Below are 20,886 nucleotides of genomic sequence, written 5' to 3'. Positions count from 1 at the left end.
AAGCCAAAAAAAAAATAGTTCCATCAATTCCATGCAAACACTAGTTTTTTTAAATTATACACTTATTGTTTTTGTTAGTAGTTTTCCAGGGAGGGGCAAGGAAGGTATATTTTTCCAGGGGGGGCCAACATGGCATATTTTCCCCAATAATAGTGTTCATCCCTCAAAAAAACATTGCTTAATTGAATTTATCATGTTCATGCAATAATTAACACACATTATTGTGGCTGAAATTAAATTATATGTGTGAAATGTGTAATTTTTGGTTGACTTTCGTTTTCCAGGGGGTGGGGGGGGGGACGGCCCCCCACCCCTTCTGGGCGCCCATGGTTGTGGTCAAGTTGGTATGATAACTTCCCAACATGCCAATGGTCCTGGGTTGGCTTCTCGTCACAGGCAGTTTTTTTTAGTGCAGTGCCAACTAGTATATACCTAGGATGGAATTAATTACACATATCAGCAAGAGTTATTTTTTAATAAAAATGTAATGGGTTTGAGAGTAACTACTCGATATTAAACTTCTTACAAAATGTGGAAATGCATGTGAACGATACATACAGTTCGTGCTTTGCAAATCACGAAGATCAAGAAGAAGTGGAACGTAATGTGGAAATTCTTAGCAGCCATGTCAAAAATTCCAACTTTTATTGAAAATATATATATATATATATATATATATATATATATATATATATATATATATATATATATATTGGTTGAGTTATGAATAGAATTTCAATTTTTAAAACTAAAAGTAGCTAAGAACATATTAGGTTATATGAGTAGACAGAATTAGTCCAGATCTTAACATTATAATTGTGTTGTAAAATCTTTAGCTATATATAAGAATCCGACTGAGGGACGGCATGGCATGGGTTCGAGTCTGCCTGGGTTCAATAGATGGGTTCCCGGCCTGTGTATACGACCGGTGGCAACCCACCATCATGAGGAAATTGGGGAGCTACGAGTGAGTAGCGTAACCCGGTCTCGGAAATTTTCTACAACAGCTGGGGGTTCGACGTGCTAACCCCATGTCACCCCAATAGCGGTTAAAGTTCTCCACACCTCTATGCAGGATTGTGGTCGGGAGATAGACCAAGGCCCTTCGAGGTCTGTCGTGCCATGGGTTATTATTTATTTATTTAAGAGGGAAAAATCTAAGGTGCTTTTCGAAATTAGCAGGTGAAATCATGGATTAAAAATGCATGTGGTATGCACTACCCACATCCCATGTATTTGAGATTATATGCAGATTCGAACACACACATGTTGGTGCCTCATTGGCAACTAAAAAAAAAAACAATTCTGTAACTGGGCTCGAACACGCATCCTTCAGATCGTGAAGCTAACACTAACCACACCCACACCTTCTATTGGTAAGTATTTATTTACTTATTATGTAAGTTTTTGAATTGTTTCACTACTGGCGACGCAAATTTCTTCTCGCTTATTTTCTTTCAGATGTAGTTGTTTTTCCAGATATACATTTTTTACCTTTTGCCACCCATGGAGATCCTTATGGAATACATTATTGAAACGTAACTCCAAGAAAAGAGAATATGTTAGTTTCAAAAACCTTGAAGTGGGAATGGTGTGTTCAGTCACACATTCGACCTTCATATTTTTCATATCTGAAGTTTTGCTTTCAACGCCACCATCAACCGTGCATTTTCTTTCTGGACAGATAGTACATAGGGCTCATCTTTTTAATAGTTTTCACTGAAATTTAGCTCTTATGGATTAAAATAGTTATAATTTTGAACCAAGAAGAATGCATATTTGCAATATCAACAATAAAATAATTTGCTTTCATCAGTGTCACAAATATCCTAATAATTTAATTAAATTAGAAATAAGTAATTAGGTCCACCATAAAAAATCCATAACTTTTAAAATTCACATTACTGATTTATGAAACAAATATTTGATAAAAACTAGACAATTCCTAATAATTGATACGATTCAGATCATGACATATTTCTCAAGTGTAAAGCACAGTATCTTAAAAGTAGCCTTAAATGTGCTTACCCAATTGAAAATCAAACTAATTTCTATGTGACTACAGTTATTTATATCTAGTAGAAGAAAAGTATACTTCTCTACTAGATCGCAGTTCACATCCAGGTAGGAGTAAAACTTATTTCGAAACTGCCATTATGAGCACTGCTGCATGTAAACAATGGTATCTACAGTAGATACAGTGCCGGATCTACAAGTTGCAAAACCTTGCAGTGCAGGGGGCCCGGAGACAAGTAAGCCTTTGCGGGCCTTCAGACATTGACACAGTAAGATTGTTCACATATGTAAAAAATAAACGTCGTTACTCAAGGGTACAGAAACGAATATATATATATATATAGTAAAGTTAAAGTTCTCTGTTCATATAGCACAGTGCCAATAAGGCACATTTAGTGTATGTGGGGGTAGGGACCAACATATTTCCGATGTCCGACATCTTGGAAGTGATGTGATCAGCACCACTCTCGGGTTGCCTTTCTCCCCTACCTGGTACCACATGATTTGAGGCTGGGTTGCTCGCTATATGCGGAGATCAAGATGGAAAAATTCCAACCTTACATGAAATCAGGCTACAATTTCATGAGAAAAGCAGTGGTGAAGGTTTCTTCAAACTACTGTATCTTTAATCAGGAAAAAGTTATGACTGCATGATTCTAACAAATGTATAATTTTCCAGATGTGAGAAAGTAATGTTATATACGTACAGTATATAACATCACCACGGGTGCCGAAACCGGGGGGGCCAGGGGCCCTTCAGTTCTAGTTTGGCCACCCCTATAGGGAACCCAGTGCATCACTTTCAGCATATTGCAACACTTTTGTTCACAGAAACTTCGCACACAACAGGTGGGAAATTACGTAGGATTCTGCTCCGAAATGGACAGAATCAATAATGTGGGACTATCATTCAGTCTGAGTGTCTTTCTTGTGCTTTTGCATTTACTATTTCCTTTTTCAAACAGACAATGAATTAAGGGAAACTTATGGTATCTTATGAATGAATATGTGCGAGAATCGAGGAAGAAGCATGGGAATACTGTAGTCTTCATGCTCTTGAATGTCCGTAAATTGCAACGATCAAAACCGTGCGTGCAGCTTAAGGGCAACCCGCGCGATTGCCAGGGCACCGCCATCGACGGCAGCAGACCGGGGCATCCTGATTTAGTAGCTCCAATTTCTTATTTCTGATTACATGTTGATAAAAATAATTGAAGTAACTTCTCAATGACAAATGTATATTGCAAGACCATGTAGCAATTTAAACTAAGAGACTAATATTATTTTGATATCAACCTACAATATACACATTCTTTGACATTAAGGCATTGAAAGAACAAGGCTATTATTTATAGTCGTTAAAACCGTAAATATACAACACAATCCTGTTTTTTTTATTGGCCGAAGGTGGAAAGTAGCAGGTAGGGTAGAAAGTTGAGGCGGGGGTTGACAGGGTGGAGAGTTGGGGTGCCAAAAATCGACCTTTACTGTATGAAAATTTTATCTTGGGCCTTCCTTCTTTATGTAAATATGTGTGAAGATAAACTCCTATAAAGGATTGTAGGAATACGTATTATAAACCGAGTATGACAATCAAATTCTCACTCAAACGTTACATGTAAAGTATTATGTTGTATAATTACATAATCACAGTAGTACAGTGAATGTTTTGTCCAGCTAATCAAGTTGGATGTACCCTGATATATATATTTTGTTGTCAAAGATAGTTATTGTAATTACAATTACTCAAAGATTAACTCAAGTGTATTAGGTCCCAATTTGCCCATTTGCTTAGCTTTGACCCCCGCCCCCAAATCTCTCAAGAAATCTGCACCTACACATCATCCCTTCTCGTTTAAAAATTTTAAGTTTAATTCAATACCGGCTGCCACCAATATGGCGGACATGGTTCCCCTAAGCCAAACCTGTGTCTACCAGCCTAACTCCTTTACTTTTTATAGGGAGTGTTGAGGGACTTCTCAATCATCCTGTAGACCCTTGTATGTGACTGTCAACTTGATATCAAGAATTACACACACACATTATATGTGTGTGTTATATATATTAATAGTGTGCAAGTGAGAGTGAGTGAGTGAGTGAGTGAGTGAGGTAGGTAGGTAGGTAAGTAAGTAAGTAAGTAAGTCCTTTGGTAATATTTTGCGGGTGGGGGGCCAAGATTTGTAGATCCGGCACTGAGTAGATACCACGTTTTACATGAAATAGAATGTACGTGGCTATGCACAGTTTTACTCGCATATGCATTGGTAACCTGCTCGCTCATTCCTTCTTTTTTGGTGGTACGAGGGTGACTATTTATATTTTGAGCCTAACAATGAAAAAACAGGAATTTGGCATTGAAAACTGCTTTATTGTTTTTCGAAGTATTCTCCTTTATGGTCAATACACTTTTGCATTCGTTCGAACCATTTGTCAAAGCAGTTTTTCCAATCTTCTTGAGACACCTCCATAATATGGTTTTTGAACGCATTAACGGCATCTTCCGCCGACTAAAATCGTTGTCCACGCAATTTATTCTTGACATTTGGGAACAAGAAGTCATTGGGTGCCAAATCAGGACTGTATGGCGGATGACCCATCAATTCGATTTTTTGACTGTTCATAAAGTCGGTTGTTAGACGAGATGTGTGACAGCTGGCATTGTCTTGATGAAGAATGATCCGACGGCGTTTGTTTGTTTTCCGTATTTGACCGAAGACCTCTGGCAAACAAATTGTTGTGTACCATTCAGAGTTGACCATTCTACGTTCCTCTAAAGGTACAGTTGCCACATGACCAGTTTTCCTGAAAAAACAGGCGACCATTTGTTTCGATTGCGAACAACTTTTGTTGGATTGGGTTCATCTTGAAACACCCATACAGTCGACTGCTGTTTACGTTCCGGCTCGTATGCATATATCCATGATTTGTCACCTGTTACAATCTTATATACGTCTTTTGAAGCACCACAATTGTATTTATTGAGCATTTGTTTGCACCAATTGACGCGAGCGTTTTTTTGAGTTTTTGTCAAATTGTGTGGGATCCGAGAACATACCTTTCTCACAGCTAAATGATCATGTAATATTTTATATATGCTGGTGGAACTAATGCCTATGGTTGCCTCAGTCTCACAGTATGTCACATGACAATCTTGCAGTATTAGGTTTTGCACAGCATCAATGTTTTCTTGAACAACAACTGATTTTGAACCTTCTCGAATCTAGTCTGTGAGCGAATGGCGGCCACGATTAAATTCGTTATACCAGCGTTTCACAGTGGCAAAGGATGGGGCTTCATCGCCAAATGTGGAAGTAAGTTGATCGATGCACTCTTGTCTTGATAATCCACATCGAAAATCGTAAAAATCATCGCACGAAAATGTTCACGAGTTAATTCCATTTTATTGTTGTCGCGCAATCTCCAAGGCAACATAAACACAAATGAAGCTATTGACAAAACATTTGAAGTACGTTATGGTCAATAATGCCAGACTATTCTGTGCAAACGTCAAATCGCGCCTAACTTCAATCAGTGTTGCCAAGGCTCAAAATATAAATAGTGATCCTCGTATATATATTCCGGTTCTGTATGTGAATCATATACACTTTCTAACTTGTTCTCATCTTCCCTGTGGCCTCAACACTAGCGAACTTTCCGAGACACTCTGCATCTCAGTACCTGCCGTTTTGCTGCCATCTTTGTTACTTACCATACTTTTCATGAAACAACTGGTAGGTACCATAACTTCCAACATGTCTAGCTCAGTCATCTGTTGACCAAACTAAACACTTAAGAGTATGATCTGGCAGCTCTGGCACCCACCCAGCATCGTATAAAGTGGGCACCTAGAGGAAACTCTGGGGAGAAAAGGCAGCCAGGTGGGTGGTACTGATCACATCAGCCTCACCTACGGCTGTCATCCACAAAGTGTAGAGCCCTAACTCCACATCCCCTATATGCCTTCATGACATGATGCAAAGCACAGGGGAGCACTTTACATGTGTACATAATTATTTATTAAAAGGACAGTGGTTGTCTTGAGCTTGAATATCATTTCTATTCACCATGAAAACACACACACAAGGAATGTGGTAAGGAGCAATGAAAAGTTTTAAACTACACTCATTATAGAAAGGAAGTTTTATTCTCACAATCTTACATCACAAATCTCTCATTAACAAACTATGATCAGCCCGGCCCCATTTTACAACCCCACACCACCCACTCGACCACACACACAGTGTGAACATTTAACTCCAAGACATGTAACAAAAAAGAAAATAAACCGTTTATGGATTTAAAATTTTGGGTCCCAGTTAACACTTGCTCTTTAAGATTATGGTCAAATGCCCAGTGCAACACTTATGGAATGTCAAGATTAGATTTCTTTAAAAAAAAAAAAAAAAAAAAAAAGTTATTGACAGGTACAAGCACCATTCAAAGATGGAAATTATCTGCAGAACTAAAGTTGTTGACCCACACACACATTCACTCCACTACTACCACAAGGATGTCAAGACAGAAATGCACACGAGGACCATCTTTGGTGAAAGAGCTCCAGTAATTATGACGGTGATCCTTGAAGATGGCAAGAAGGTCTACAGCTCATCCTTGCGAGGTGCATCATCATCTTCATCCTCCTCCTCAGCCTGCAAGGAATTAAAAATTAGTTAATTTACTGTGAACATTCAGAGTTGCATTTTTATATTTGTCACAAATATTAATTTTGGATTGAGAAAAATTTACTTTTATGTGCATATCAATACTTGTGAATTCTACCATTCAAGATTGTTATTTGTTTGTTCATACATTGTGAAAAAACTGCCCAAAATTATTTATAACTGTTCTTAAACGGTGTCAGCTCAAATCACGACTGAGCTCATGTTGATGTACCAATATTAGCTAATATCTGTGGTATCTGAATTGGAATTGGTTGAATTTAATCACCAATTCTTGTCCAGAGTCAGTGCCTCGCAGTTGACAAAAATTACTACTTTTGAGGAGTTATTGCACTTTACACAATTGTGGATATTTAATTCTTATTATTAGAGGCATGCATATTTCATTTTTGACGAAAACACGAAATGTGAAATAACACATTCTAATGTTAATTTTCATGTTTCCTACCCTGCTGTCACACAATGATGCGAAATGCGAAATAGACTCTTAAACATGAAATGTATAGCTTATTTACAAACGCGACACTTTCTGAAGTTTGAATTATCCTTTGAGTTATGCAATTCATGGAAAATTTATTAATTCTGCTGTAAATATCTGAGAAGCAAAAATGGACCCCTTTATACAGGAATAAACTTAATATGCTGGTAATGATGTAAATGTGCTATTAGAAGGGATATGTTCATTTTGTGTAATAAGTGCAGTTTTTAAATCAAATTTAGGATTAGTCACAATTTTAAAACCAAAATGTAATTTTATATACTGTTTTTGATCTGATTTTTCACTGCTATAACACCGAAATTTCATTTTATTTACCGCATTTGAACCCGAAATTGACTTTTTGTACTGAAATTTTGCTTTTTTATTTACCAAAAATATGTGCCTCTACTTATTATTTATTTATTTTTGTAGTAAGATTGTTGGTTAAACAATTATGTGAAGTTATAAATATTTTAAAGCAAAACTCTGATACCTAGATATGGTGTAGTTACAATAGAAAAAATATTCTGAACTGCTTAAAATTAGATAAGACATAATTCAAACCAGAAGCAATCATTTCACTATCATTATTAAATTAAAGCTTCTATATATATATTTTCTCACTACCCTAAATTACTATCTACAAGTAACTGTTGAATATATCAGGAAAGAAAAAGTGACTGGGTTGTAATATTCCAACCACCAAGTAACACTGTTTCTTTCATAATGTTGATTACATTTTTTTGGAATGTTACGAAATCTGCTTAGTTCTTCTTAGAGGATAACAATCACGTTTCAAAATCCAATGTACCATTTCATCATTGCAGGCAAATATTCATTAATTACTGTCATTCACAAATACATTCATTTCTAATTTCAAATTTTAATATATGCACAGATTGTAATTTTAAATTGTAGAACGGAATGATTATAATTAAAGCACCATGATATGTAGTACTTTGCGACATCTCTGGTACCAATTACATCCTATTTGTATCTAGTATGTGTACAATCATTTACAATTTTACTGCATAAAATGTAATGTTTACTATAGTGCTGTCTTGTTATTCAGTATTGGTAAGAAAACCTGTCCAGTATGTGTTTACAGACACACACACACACAATTAGGTTCATATGGCATGTACAGTAATGGACACTTCTGGCTTGTAACAATCGTATTAACTTTCAATGTGATCATTACAACCAAGAAGTGTCCATGACTACATACATGAACATGTATGAGTGTGTGTGTATGAGAGTGTGTAATGACCAGATTCATTATTTAGCATCCTCTTACATTTTTCTTAAATTGCATCGAGTTCTATGGCGTTTAAGTAAATATACACACACGTGTCTCTTAACATTTTTAAGCCTCCCATTATCTAACAACTGATTAGAATATGTATAATTGTTTTACCAATATTACAACTTGACAGTAAGTAAATAAAGAACTGAATCAATTTCACATCAAACCAAGATCAGATTCAGACTAGTATTCACAGTATACATACGAATTTCTGGTTCTTTCATTTATGCTGTTAGTTTACAAAATCATACATGAACATGCTGCAATTTCAAAACTAGAAAATTAACATGGTATATAAAATACAGTAGTGGAACCTCGATTTTACGTTTTTCAAGGGACCAAGCTGAAAAAACTTAAAATGCAGGAAAATGTAAAATCGAGGAAAATTTTATAGCATTTTCCTCTATTGGGACAGTGAATATTGAATGTGTTATGCAGGAAAATGTAAAGCTGAGGAACATTTAATCGGGGTTCTACTGTATATTAAAATACAAATTTAGAAAATGTTGCATTTTAGTATAGAAAGCCATCACCATGATAAAGAAAATATGAAGTTAAAGCTAATGCCATTTCAAATTAACAACTCTGACAACATGCTATTATGTGCGAGTTATAAACATTATAATATTCTATCTTTAATTGTATCTTACATTCAAGACAACCCTGGTGTATGCAAAACTCTTAAGAGCCATATGGAAACCAAAAGTGTTTTCAACCATTCAGGTCCAAACACACTTGAAGTCTTAGTTTGAATCTGAGAATTGCATTCTGGCACTGAATTACATCATGTATCTTGAACTTCCCATAGCCTTAAACGTTTCGTACCATCTCTGGATACTTGTCTCCACCGGAGGTGTTTTTTCCAAATATTGTTTCGAAGATTTTAACTCGGCAAGCCATAACATGAATTTTAAAATTTCCTCAGTGTAAAAAAAGCTTTTTAGAATCCTGCAGGACTTTAAACACGCTGCATTTGTACCTTATCGGCAGGAACATTGAATTTATATGATGCATGAAAACTTTAATGTGGGAAAATTTATGTAACTGATGCAAGATCCTGTAAATAATATCACACTACCACTCCCAGTGATGGAATATGCACAATGGCAAAGTGATGAGAAATGCCTGCTTTTCGTGAAGCGAACATGTTTTTGCAAAATATGCAATTGAGCTGTGTGTTTGTCTTGCCAATTTGTGATAGAAGATATAGAGATGTCGAGTAGGATTTCCTTTCCCACCCCTCCAATCTCTGTGAAAGTACCAAGAGCCGAAGCATGGCATCATATCTCCTCTGCTTCCCTTTGCTGTGCTGCACAGTAAGATAAGATGGAAGCAGAATGAATCTTTGCATAATTAAATTCATCCAAATTATCTACACACACAATTATCAACTTAGAACACTTATTGTCGCTTTTATCAATTTTTATTTGCCATACATTTGTGTTCCTAGTTCTCCATATTGGCAAATATTTCATATCAGTACATCCCTACAGCCTAACATTAATTTGAATTAATTTTGAGGAAGTATTTTCAACACTTGCTTCTCTACCATCATGTATTTCACATTGTTAAAAGAAAAATGTTGCAAGTATATCTATTCTGATGAATACTGAGTAGTACTAAATGCAACATTTTTGGGAACTAAATTAATAATTTTTATTTACAATACTAACACCAAATAACACCAAAATTTTACTTTTATGTGTGGAATTTAAACCCAAAATGTCAATTGTGCTAATTTTGAGTTTCTTACTCATTACAAATATGTAGGTGCTATACTTTTCTACTGGAAGTAACCTATGAAACTTATTTTGGAAAAGAATGTAAATAGAAAACTGAATTACCTCTTCCACAGTATCGATTTTGCCTTCTACAAAGTCTGAAAGCCCTTCCAAGGTACGAGGTCCCTTATACTCGACAATCTATACACCAACAGCAAAGTAGAGAGTAAATAAAAAGGAACATGCACAAAAAGAACAAAATAAAAATAAGTACAGAAAACTAAAGGGAAAAATTAGAAAGGCAGCCAACAGATGTAAGAGACAGTTCTACACTAATTCTAATGCTCCTTAAAACCAACATTTGGATACTAATTCTATGTTCCTTAAAATCATTTGTGGCTTTTTTTTGGATGGGATGAGACTTCAGGTGGAAAAGAAGAATGGACCTTTGCAACTTTTTAAAAAATTGTACTTGATTAAAAATAATTAAGATTGAAAACCCCCACACTGATGAGATATGGAGCAACGAAAGAGAAAGACTTCGAAGACTGATTTAACTGGTTATTGATTAGGATTTTAGTTTGAATTTCTGCAACTTTTGGCTAATCGCGAAGATGTGGATAAGTGATAAGATGAAATTTACAAAGTGATGATACTCGTAAAGAACACCCATGCCCAGGCTGAGATTTGAACTCTGGACACCTGGCAAATTTTGATAGAGTTCACTTGTGCACACAGACTAATTGGCACTGCATCTACAGTTGGATCGGAACCACTGTGGCTTATCCAGGGTCAAACCTATAATCCCTTGATTATAAGCAGACTGCATTACCAATGTTCATTGGAAAATACTAGTAATTACATAAAAAAAAAATCATGTCCATGTACATTGTGTAAATGTTTAGTCACTATATACAGGGTAATTCAAAATGAATGGTGCAACTTTCCAGTTATTATGGCGTTACTATTTATGATAGAAAATCAGACAAGGCCTCAATATAAAGAAAAACTGGAAGTTTTCTTCTCACCAAGCAGCCTTATGCTGCTTTGCTGCTGTTACACCAGGATTGCCAGTGTTGCAAAATGGCTAGTGACCAGAAGAAGATGTATTGTGTGTTGGAGTTATCAAGAACTGATTCACTCACAATGGTGCGTTTTGGTAGTGATGCACATGTTTCACCCTTCCGAAAGATTTGCCAAAGTTACGACTGCGAATTGTTAGTGTCTTCGTAACCATGACAATGACTTGCTGTATCGTGCATATCATGTACTTGATTATAGTTTGTAATGTTTACCGCATTACACGTGGTTCCCATGTTGAATTTTTGTAATGTGAGTCATGAGAGTAAAACTTAGTTTTTCCTCATGTTGATGCCTTGTTTGATTTTTTATCATGAATAGTATCGCCATAACAACTGTGTAAAGTTGCATCATTCGTTTTGAATTACCCTGTATTATGTGATTAAGACAGTACAATATTCATTTGCATGTTCTTTAAAAATATACACTTTTGAAAATACTGATCGTTAAAAGAAAAAAACGTGCCCATAGGTCAACTTCTAGGCCAGTCATGTGTACAAAGGAGATAGCAAATTGGCACATTAGTATACACAGGTCAGTCATAAAATCTGTAACCAAATCGGCCTATATACAGTCAAGAGCAACTGGCACGGCAGCTTGCTTCTTTGCTGGGCACTTTGGTTCAGGAAAATAAACAAAGGCTTGCTCTGTTAAAAAGCATGGATCCAGCAATTAAGTGTAATAAGTAAATATACTATGGATGGGCCGATATGGAATTTTGGCCGATAACGATAAAGTACCGATATAAAATTTACCGATACCGATAACAGATATTCTACAGATCCGATATAAAATTAGAAATGGTCCTTGAAGAACCTGAAAGGTTCATTGACCTCCTTAATAAATGTGTGTTTCAGGGTGACTGCAGTGAAAAAGAAATTTCATATTTAGACATTTACTCTTTTAGAAAGTAGGGCATGGAGTTTATCCATAAAAATTACAACAAAATGGCAGAATTTTGCACTAAATTATCAGATATTTATCGAAATGTCGGATCGGTAATTTTATAGATAAACCGATATGCCTATATCAGCCAATTCCGATAGAGTACCGATTAATCGGTCCCATCCCTAAAATATACTATTCATTGTGAACCAAGGTAGTCAAGTTTATAGGGAATCTGCAATTTGAGGAATTTTCGCTGTCAATGGCCTTACATAAGCAGTTCCAGGGGTAAAGCCAGCATTTCATTAATAAGCAGCTGGATCCAACCCTTCATCAAGAAGGCAGTCTGAGGATGGTTGTGATCACAGCACATTTATTATGGCTGAGATAATTAATCATATTTATTGCGTAATTTGAATTATGTTTGTATGTAAAGAAAAGCATGAAAAGTTTAAATTCATAGATTCTTAATTTAAATAAAAGTAAAGGGATGTGCTGAAAGACACAAGAAATCAATATACACAGAATGAAAGATAAAAAAATTCAGAGGCAAGTGTGCAGAGATCAGCTAACTGAAATGTAAGATAGGGAATTGTAGGTTCTTTTTACAATGTTTGGAGTGGAGAGCCACACTACAATAAAGATACTTGAGTACTACTACACCACCACCTGACTACTTTCATCTGTTTGCACTGCCTTTCAACCACACTAACAGCAAGCTACACATGCCGAGGAACATGATTATAAGTGGGCAATATCCTGTACCTCGCTTGGCGCGGCCATGCCATACACTCCGCCTGTCTCTAAAAATTTTGTCAAACCTTCAAGAGTTCTTTCGCCATTGTATTCAATGACCTGAAATAAGAAAATATCATTAAACCCTCATGGGTATCAGTGTTAAACTCCATATCTGGAAAGGAAAGAAAATTTTCTGTATCAAAGATTGAAAATGACAATTAGAAAACAACTACACCACCTTCCTAAAATTTAATTTCCAAGTTAGTTGAAAAAATAAATTAAGTTACAAAACCATCAATTTTTTAAAATTGAGAGTACTGACAAATAATTGCTTTTCACAAACAGCTAGTTCTGAAGTTTCAATTGATCATAATAAAAGATTACACTCTCTTGATAGATGCATGGAGATACTGAAAAGAATACTGGTTTAACCTGCCAACGCTGCTTAAAAGTTTACCCATTATTGTTTGAGCAATGACCACATGTTCACTGTTGAGTCCTGTTGCAAAATGCAACAACTTAATTTTAAAAAGAAAAATCCCTATACCTGAATTCATACATCTCAAAAGCCTTTACTACTCAACCATGTCATTGGAACAATTATTTTTTGAAGTACTCCAGGTGAGGAACATTTTCCAAGACAGTACTTTCATGAATAAACACATTAGGGTGGGGTGGTGTGTAATAATTTAACAATACTTCAGTGGAAAACAAAATAATTCTACTTTTCTTACCAAAATCTGTCCCTTGCATGCAAACAAATTTGAAACTTCGTACATTGTATGCCTTACATCATTGCGATTCTCTTTCTTCTTTATCTTGGAGATATTTATCAATATCAGATGTAGGTCATACATTTCACGATTACAGTCAAGGTTTAGGAATGACAATGCTTGAACCATGTTATAAAAACTCACAAATTACACCTGTATGACTACATCTTGAGAAACTAGGGCTGAGCTGGTACCACTGATACTCATGCCAATACTCTTATAGATTCTCACTGATAACAATGCTCAAAATCTTGTTCAAAATATTGAGAATATTAATAAGCAAGAATGCCACTGAAATTATATGCATCAACTTATAAGACTTGCTTAGAATTTTGGTGGAATATTAAAATACTATAGCTGTCATCTAATTACAAAATTCAGTTTCCATACACTACAGTGAAAAATAAGTTAAAATGTCAAAATTCTGCATAATACAGTATTCATAATACTATTGATTACTATCAGTGAATAAATTACAACTCATTCTCTGATGATGATACCACTATACCCCGTTTGTTACAACCTGTCCCCGCTGGCTTTTCTAGCATAAACCATGTGGCGTTGCTGATGCAGACCGCGTCAACTCCATGCTGGGGAAAGCCGAAGCCAGGCAGCAAATTATAATAGGCAACGTGGCAACAGCGTCTATGTAAGCTCCTCTCTTCTGGCTTCCATTCGCTCCTCGCCTGCCAGTAGACGACTTTTTCCTAGTTTCTCATTGGCACCGAAACTGTAGAGCGATCGCTAGCGCAGGAAACGGGACAGGTTCTAACAAACGCGGTATAGTATCAGCCAATACCGAAACATTGGCATGGGTATTAGCCCAGCCCTAGGAGAAACCCTTTATTTCCCTTGAATTCTACCAACATTAACCGATTGCCTTTGTATCCCGAGTAAACTCTGGCAGGTACTAGGTGCACTTTTTATATTATCCCAAGTATAATCGGGCCAAACTACTTTTTCTCATTCAATTTAATTTTTACCCGTACAAACTCATGAGAGGCTCTCTGCCATGAAGTACACTAAATGTCCACTTGGAAGCAGCACCTTACTCCACTTGGTGTTTGGAATGTGTAGCAGAGTGAGAGATGCCAAAGGCGAGACGATTGGCAGTGAATCATATTATTACTGCCAGGATTGCAATGTCCCCTTATGTGTAGCTCCATGCTTCAGAGTTCACCACACCGTGCCTATCTAATATCTAATAATTTCAGATTCAGAACGGCAATTTTTAAGATTTGAAAAACAAATGTGCAACATTTAAAGCTATATTATGTTTGTTTATTATGATAAAAATGTATATCCTTAGCCCAAGTAGACTTGGGATAATAAAATTTGTTCATTACATGTACGTACATGCATAATGTTTATAAATGAGTGAACTGAATTGTTTAAACTTTCATTTCATATTTCCTATATTTAGAGGCAATACAGTATAAACTTTTGAAAAAATAAGTTTTCTTAGAATAGGTTCATGAAAAATGACATTTTTCATGCATGTGTGTGCAGCCACAGTTAACTCGGGATAACCTAAGTTTTACATTTATATATATTCAATCTTCTTAGCTATATTTTAGGTAAAATACATATTCTGAGTGACGAGGATACATTATATTTGGGACCAAATTTTGGAAATTATTCTTTAACAAGCGGTAATAGCTGCTTTTTCTTCTCTCTGCTGATGTACATTTCACATTTTCTATCTGCTTAAGCCTAATGAGTTAATTAAAATACAATGACATTTAAATAGGTAACAGTGCAAGTTTTTCTTATCTGTCGGTTGGATCTTAATGGAATTTCTCTACTTTAATACCATGTTTGTCTAAATACAGAATGGAAGTTGTTGTTTTTTTGCGGGGGGCAGGGTTCATTACTTCTACATTTATTGAATTGACATTAACATTAAAAAATACATTGAATTTAGTGTTTACTCATATTGAGTTGCGAACAGTAACAATTCTTATTAATGAAAAATTAATTTTGCATTTCAATAATATCCAAAACTTGATCAGTTGTAGTAAACTTCCTTGTATTTTTCAAACTGCATGTTCTCATTTCAGGAAAAAAAGCCAAAAGACGCATGGGATTAATATATAATTGTATAAGAGTGATTTTTTTTTAAAAAAAAAAACTAACCTTGTTATCTCCTTTAGAAAATAATTTTATTGTAGGGAAGCTGTTGATTTTGGTATGTTCTAGCTCATTGGCAGTTGCATCCATTTTCGCTATGAGTATGGAAGGATTGTCCTTGTACTTTTCTCCCAGCTGCATGATAAAAGGAAAACAAAATTAAAAATAAATAAGATGGCTATCATGCAAAAATGTATATCAAGTATGAGCTAACTTAACGATAGCAAGGGTGGAAAACTAGTCAAAGTCAAAATTATTGACTCAACTGACCAAATACAAATTACTCGTCAATTTAATAACAACCTAGGAATGAAATAGCTTTTTGAAAAATATATTCACCTGGCCTCCATATAATCTAAGCCAGCCCATGCACAATGAAAATTAAAATGTTTTCATTATTGTACACCCCTGTTCAGAAAAGGGGCATTCTTCATCTGTCTAGCCTTAAAAAACATGCCACTTTTATGTGAACAGGAGTGTACAAAAAAAAAATATGGTAAAAACCAAAAAGACACTAGAACAAAATATAATGACTAAGATCAAAATTAATTTCACTTTTGTAAAAGGGGTGACTTATTTGTGGACACAAATGTCAACCTAGCAGTCAGTATAGTCTTGTGGAACTCTTGTTGCGTTCCTTTAGAATCATACATTCAGTTTATTTTACATGTTTTTTCTGTCACTTTTGGTCCTTCCTTTTATCACAAGTCATTGTCATCTTAGTGATTTGCCAAAACAAAGTAAATAAAGCAAATCAATCAATGGATCATGATTAGAGGCACATAATTTTGGTAAATAAAAAAACAAAGTTTCGATCCAAAAATTTAGTGAATTTTGGGTTCAAAAGCTCTAAATAAAATAAAATTTCTGTGTTATATCAGTGCAAAGGCAGTACATAAAATGACACCTTGGTTTTAAAAATGTGAATGTAGTCCCAAATTTGATTTAAAAACTGCACTTATTACACTAAATAAACATATCCCTTCTAATAGGAGATTTCAGGGTGACCACTCTCGGACCATGATAAAATTCAAGTATAATTCCCACTTTTCAAGGCAAACTTTCCAAAAATTCAAGGGTGCAACAGATGTTTTCTATTTCAACCTTACGTATTACTGTCTCTCACCACCATATAAAGGGTGTGTGTGATTCCAATGTATCCAAAAATTCTAATTCAATTAAATTAAGCTGTATATATATGCTATTTAAAATATTCAATTTAATGTGTAGAGTTTATTACATTTGCCATTTCACATACTCACAGGCACGTTGCCTGATAATGTTCGAATGAGCATGTGAACACTCATGTATATGTTTTAAATTACGTACGTATTAAATGCACACACATATTTATTCGAAAAAATTCTTCTTTTATGTTCGAGTATATACACACAATTTACTCCTACACGATGTCTGATAACTTTTTTAGATAGTTTGTAACACTGATTTCTACGGTGTCCCACGAATTGCGTTGAACACAATTGCTGTGCGTGTTGCATCAAACTGGCAGCTAAAGGGCTGTTGGCCACTATACCCCGAAAATGTTCACTGCGCTGTGCGAACATATGGTGCTGCGAGCCCTTATGCAATCGGCAATAGTACTTCTTGCATTCGACACCAGAGCACAGCATATACAAGGCATGTCTAGGGGGACTTGAGACTATCTGAGCTACATAGTTGCATAATGTAGAATTCAATTTTAATTATTTCTCTTGATATCGTTATTAAGTGCATTGTGCGTCGGTGTGTAGCGTTCAATTACTTGACCCACAGTGAGAATTTTATTTTCTGTCTAATATCTAGAGCTCAATTATAGGCTTCGGCTGGTCATCCTTCAGGAGTGAGTTCGTGTGCAAATGTATCTATTGCAAACAAGACAACTTACTGATTTGCCCGAATAAGTGGCTCAAGAACACACACTAAACATGCACTTTCTTTAGCCACTTATTCAGGTAACTCAGTAAGTACCTACGTAGTCTTGTTTGCAATAGATGCATTTTAAAAATATATAAATATATCTACAAGATAATTGTTATTCTTTTTTTATCGGACAGTTCTTGTAATTGATCAATTCACACGAATGCATGGACGTGCAAAGGACACATCCTGGGCGTTTGTTACCATTTGCACATATGCAAGCGACTCTCTTCCAAAAGACTGCTTCTGGAATGATTCATTTTGTGCAATGCATAAGATCAAGGATGGTAAATATGTTTGATTGATTGATTTGGTGTTTTAAGTGGGATCCGAATCACTATGTGCCTCCACCGGGTATAGAAATGGGGACCCCTCGATTACAAGGCAACGAAGGGTAAACATGTTACTGACGACGATGAACAGATGTTACTATACGCTTTACATCAGTGGTTCCTAAAGGGTGTGCCGCAGCACCCTGGGGCACTGGTTGACTTGAAATGTTCCAATATTTTCACTGAATTGTTAGTCAATGCTATGAATGTTTCAAATATGTGCTTATTTAGTACATTTTTACATATGAAATATTTCTGAATTTGAAATACGTGTTTCATTTTTTTAACTTAAGGCACGCAATCTTACAAGTAACTGAGCGTTGCAAGTGTTAGAGAGGGCTACATTCTGGGTGCCACAGAAAAATCTTGAAACACTACTAAGGGTGAAGTGAAGCAAAGAAGTTTGGGAACCCTTGCTTTAAATGCTCAAAAATCAATCTCTCTGAACCATGGCAAAATGATGCTAGGAGGAAAAATCTGAAATACGAGGGAAGAAGGAATATGAGCAATACCCAGTGGCAGTGATTAGTGGGGCAAGGGAGGCAGTTGCCCCCCACTTTCTTGCCACATTTGACCCCGCACTATGCTAATCCTTATCTAACAAGGGAAAGTAAACTTCCTTGCCCCTCCCCCAGTTCTGGCACATTGCTCCCCTAGTTTTGGAACCCAATCGCCGCCACTGGCAACGTCACATTGACTGATACTTTAATCATAAGCTTCGCAATTGCATGTTATTCTAATTAGTTTGCACTAGTCATTACTAATTGTAAATTACATAATTATAAGGGTGTAAATTGGATTAAAAAAATCTTTTATTACTTCAAATATAGCGTGACTTTTGGGGGAAATTGTTGAAAATAAGTTGAACTGTTATTCTTACTTTTTCAATTGAAGATGTAGTTACATTGAGTATAAAAATTTTATTGTGAAGCAAAATTTCCCAAAAGCTACTAATGTAGAGGAACAAGTCTGGAAAATAGTCACAAAAGTAAACTCTCACACATAAATGTACTACTATTATTTTACATCACTTTTTCTGCCACTTTTGGCTATTTGCAATCAATGACGACTACATGAAATTGCAGATGAGACATTCACACACAAAAGACATTCACACACAAACAGGTTAGGACTGAAACCCTCAGTGGCAACATTTCAGCCCAAGCAGCCACTGTTGTGGCTAGCTTTTTTAATAATATCGAACAGAGTGGTCACAAAGTCTTGTACTCCCTATATTTTCTACACTACGATGGTTACAGTTCAATGCTTGATATGGATGCATACTTGATGGTTTAACCTTTTGAGTCCCAAGGACATTTTCACATGTAAGCCTCTCGGTCCCGAGCCGATTTTGAGCAAAATGCAGAGTTTCAATTAAATGAGTGTAGATCGGAGACTAATTGCCCTAGACAGATGAGTGATATACCGTTGTACGCAGAATGAATCACAGATTCAGAAGATATATAATTTATGCACATTCGGCATATATATGGAGGGGGAAAGAAGGGAAATCCACTGAAAATACTTTTTTTTTTAAAAAAAAAGGGGGTTTCCCCCCCTGCCCCCCCAAAAAAAAGGATATGAAAAGTTCAAAATGCACATAGAAATTATCGCTGACATGTAAGGAACACAAAAATATTTGCATTATTATCATATGACCAATGTAACTTGAGTTGTACCCCCAAAAGGAATGGTCGGCATGCCACTGATTCAAGCTTCAAAATGCAGAGTTACATTAAAATGACTATAGCTCAGAAACTAAATGCCCTAGAGATATGAAAGATATACCGTTGTATGCAGAATGAATCACAAATTCAGACGATACATAATTTATGCACATTCAGCGTACATATGGGGGGAAAGGGGGGAAATCCCCTCAAAAATACTTTTCTTTAAAAAAATGGTGTTTCCCCCCGCCCCACCGAAAAAAAATGTCAAAATGCAAAATTTATGCAAATTTGGCATATATATATATATGGAGGGGGAAGGGAGAAAACCCCCAAAAATTATTTTAAAAAATTGTCACTTCACCCAAAAAATGTCCTCGCACTTGGCACAAAACGACACCTACGCACAATATTCACGGACAAAAAGCTAGAACTTAGTGAAAAATGAGAACCAATTCTTGCAGCTGCTTGAAATTCTATTTTTAGACAATGCAGGGTAACCCCTGTTGCAACTAGTGGACACTTGTGCTAAAAAAACAAAGGTTTCCTTCAGCACGCTTCGAAATTCCATTCTCAGAACGCAGATTCAACAACCAGTCTTCCCCCTCCCCCTCCCCCTAGCCCCACCCCCTGCTAACGCCCTCACAGAAAACTTTCATTTGGACATCAGATACTGATAAACAAGCTTCCTTCGAATGCACTTAACAGGAGGGAGTGAAAAGCATTGCTTTAGAACAACAAAGCCGGTCTTCCTTTGTCGAAAAAATTTGACCTTGAAAAGAGAAGTCCCTTTTCCCACCTTTCCCCCCCCATTTTCATGAAGACAAAAAAAATTCAAAAAAACATTTCTGTTAAATACATGTGTTAGATACAATATAAAAAAAAATCGAAATTCTAGCCAAAAACAGAAAAGTTATAACGTAAAAACTACGACCTTGACACAGCATCTCGATCGAGACTCTTGGGACCGTGAGGGTTACATTTGGGTATCTCGATCGAGACGCTTGGGACACAAAAGGTTAAAGAGTCCAGAACATTGGCATGCAGACCATTTTTATCGCACAGCCATGTTTTGGCAGACATTTTGCGGAGATTAATATGGGGTCATATACGCGAAGGCATCTTTCACAGCTGCTCTTAACTCGTTTGTTGTGTGATACTGGT

At 35.9% G+C, this 20,886-nt stretch overlaps 2 protein-coding genes across 3 annotated transcripts in view; one reads left to right on the top strand and one right to left on the bottom strand.

Moving 5' to 3' along the window:
* Positions 1-20,886, top strand: part of LOC145992014 (methyltransferase-like protein 22) — a 224,204-nt gene that overhangs the window by 5,645 nt on the left and 197,673 nt on the right. The window lies entirely within an intron of this gene.
* Pdi (protein disulfide isomerase) overlaps positions 6,411-20,886 on the bottom strand; it is a 70,127-nt gene continuing 55,651 nt past the window's right edge. The window contains exons 8-10 of one of the 2 annotated variants that reach the window (XM_083128022.1): positions 15,813-15,941; positions 12,931-13,020; positions 6,411-6,665 (exon numbers count right to left, since the gene is read on the bottom strand). In XM_083128022.1, coding sequence (XP_082984148.1) covers positions 6,615-6,665; positions 12,931-13,020; positions 15,813-15,941 — 270 coding nt within the window. In that variant the 3' untranslated portion in view covers positions 6,411-6,614. Of the gene's footprint in view, positions 6,666-10,323; positions 10,402-12,930; positions 13,021-15,812; positions 15,942-20,886 lie in introns of both variants that reach the window. The other variant, XM_083128023.1, reaches the window with a different exon arrangement.

The sequence above is a fragment of the Lepisma saccharinum genome, chromosome 9 (assembly GCF_977018435.1).
Source record: "Lepisma saccharinum chromosome 9, izLepSacc3.1, whole genome shotgun sequence".
In the NCBI taxonomy this organism is placed as follows: Eukaryota; Metazoa; Arthropoda; class Insecta; order Zygentoma; family Lepismatidae; genus Lepisma; species Lepisma saccharinum.
This window is presented reverse-complemented; position numbering and strand designations above follow the sequence as displayed.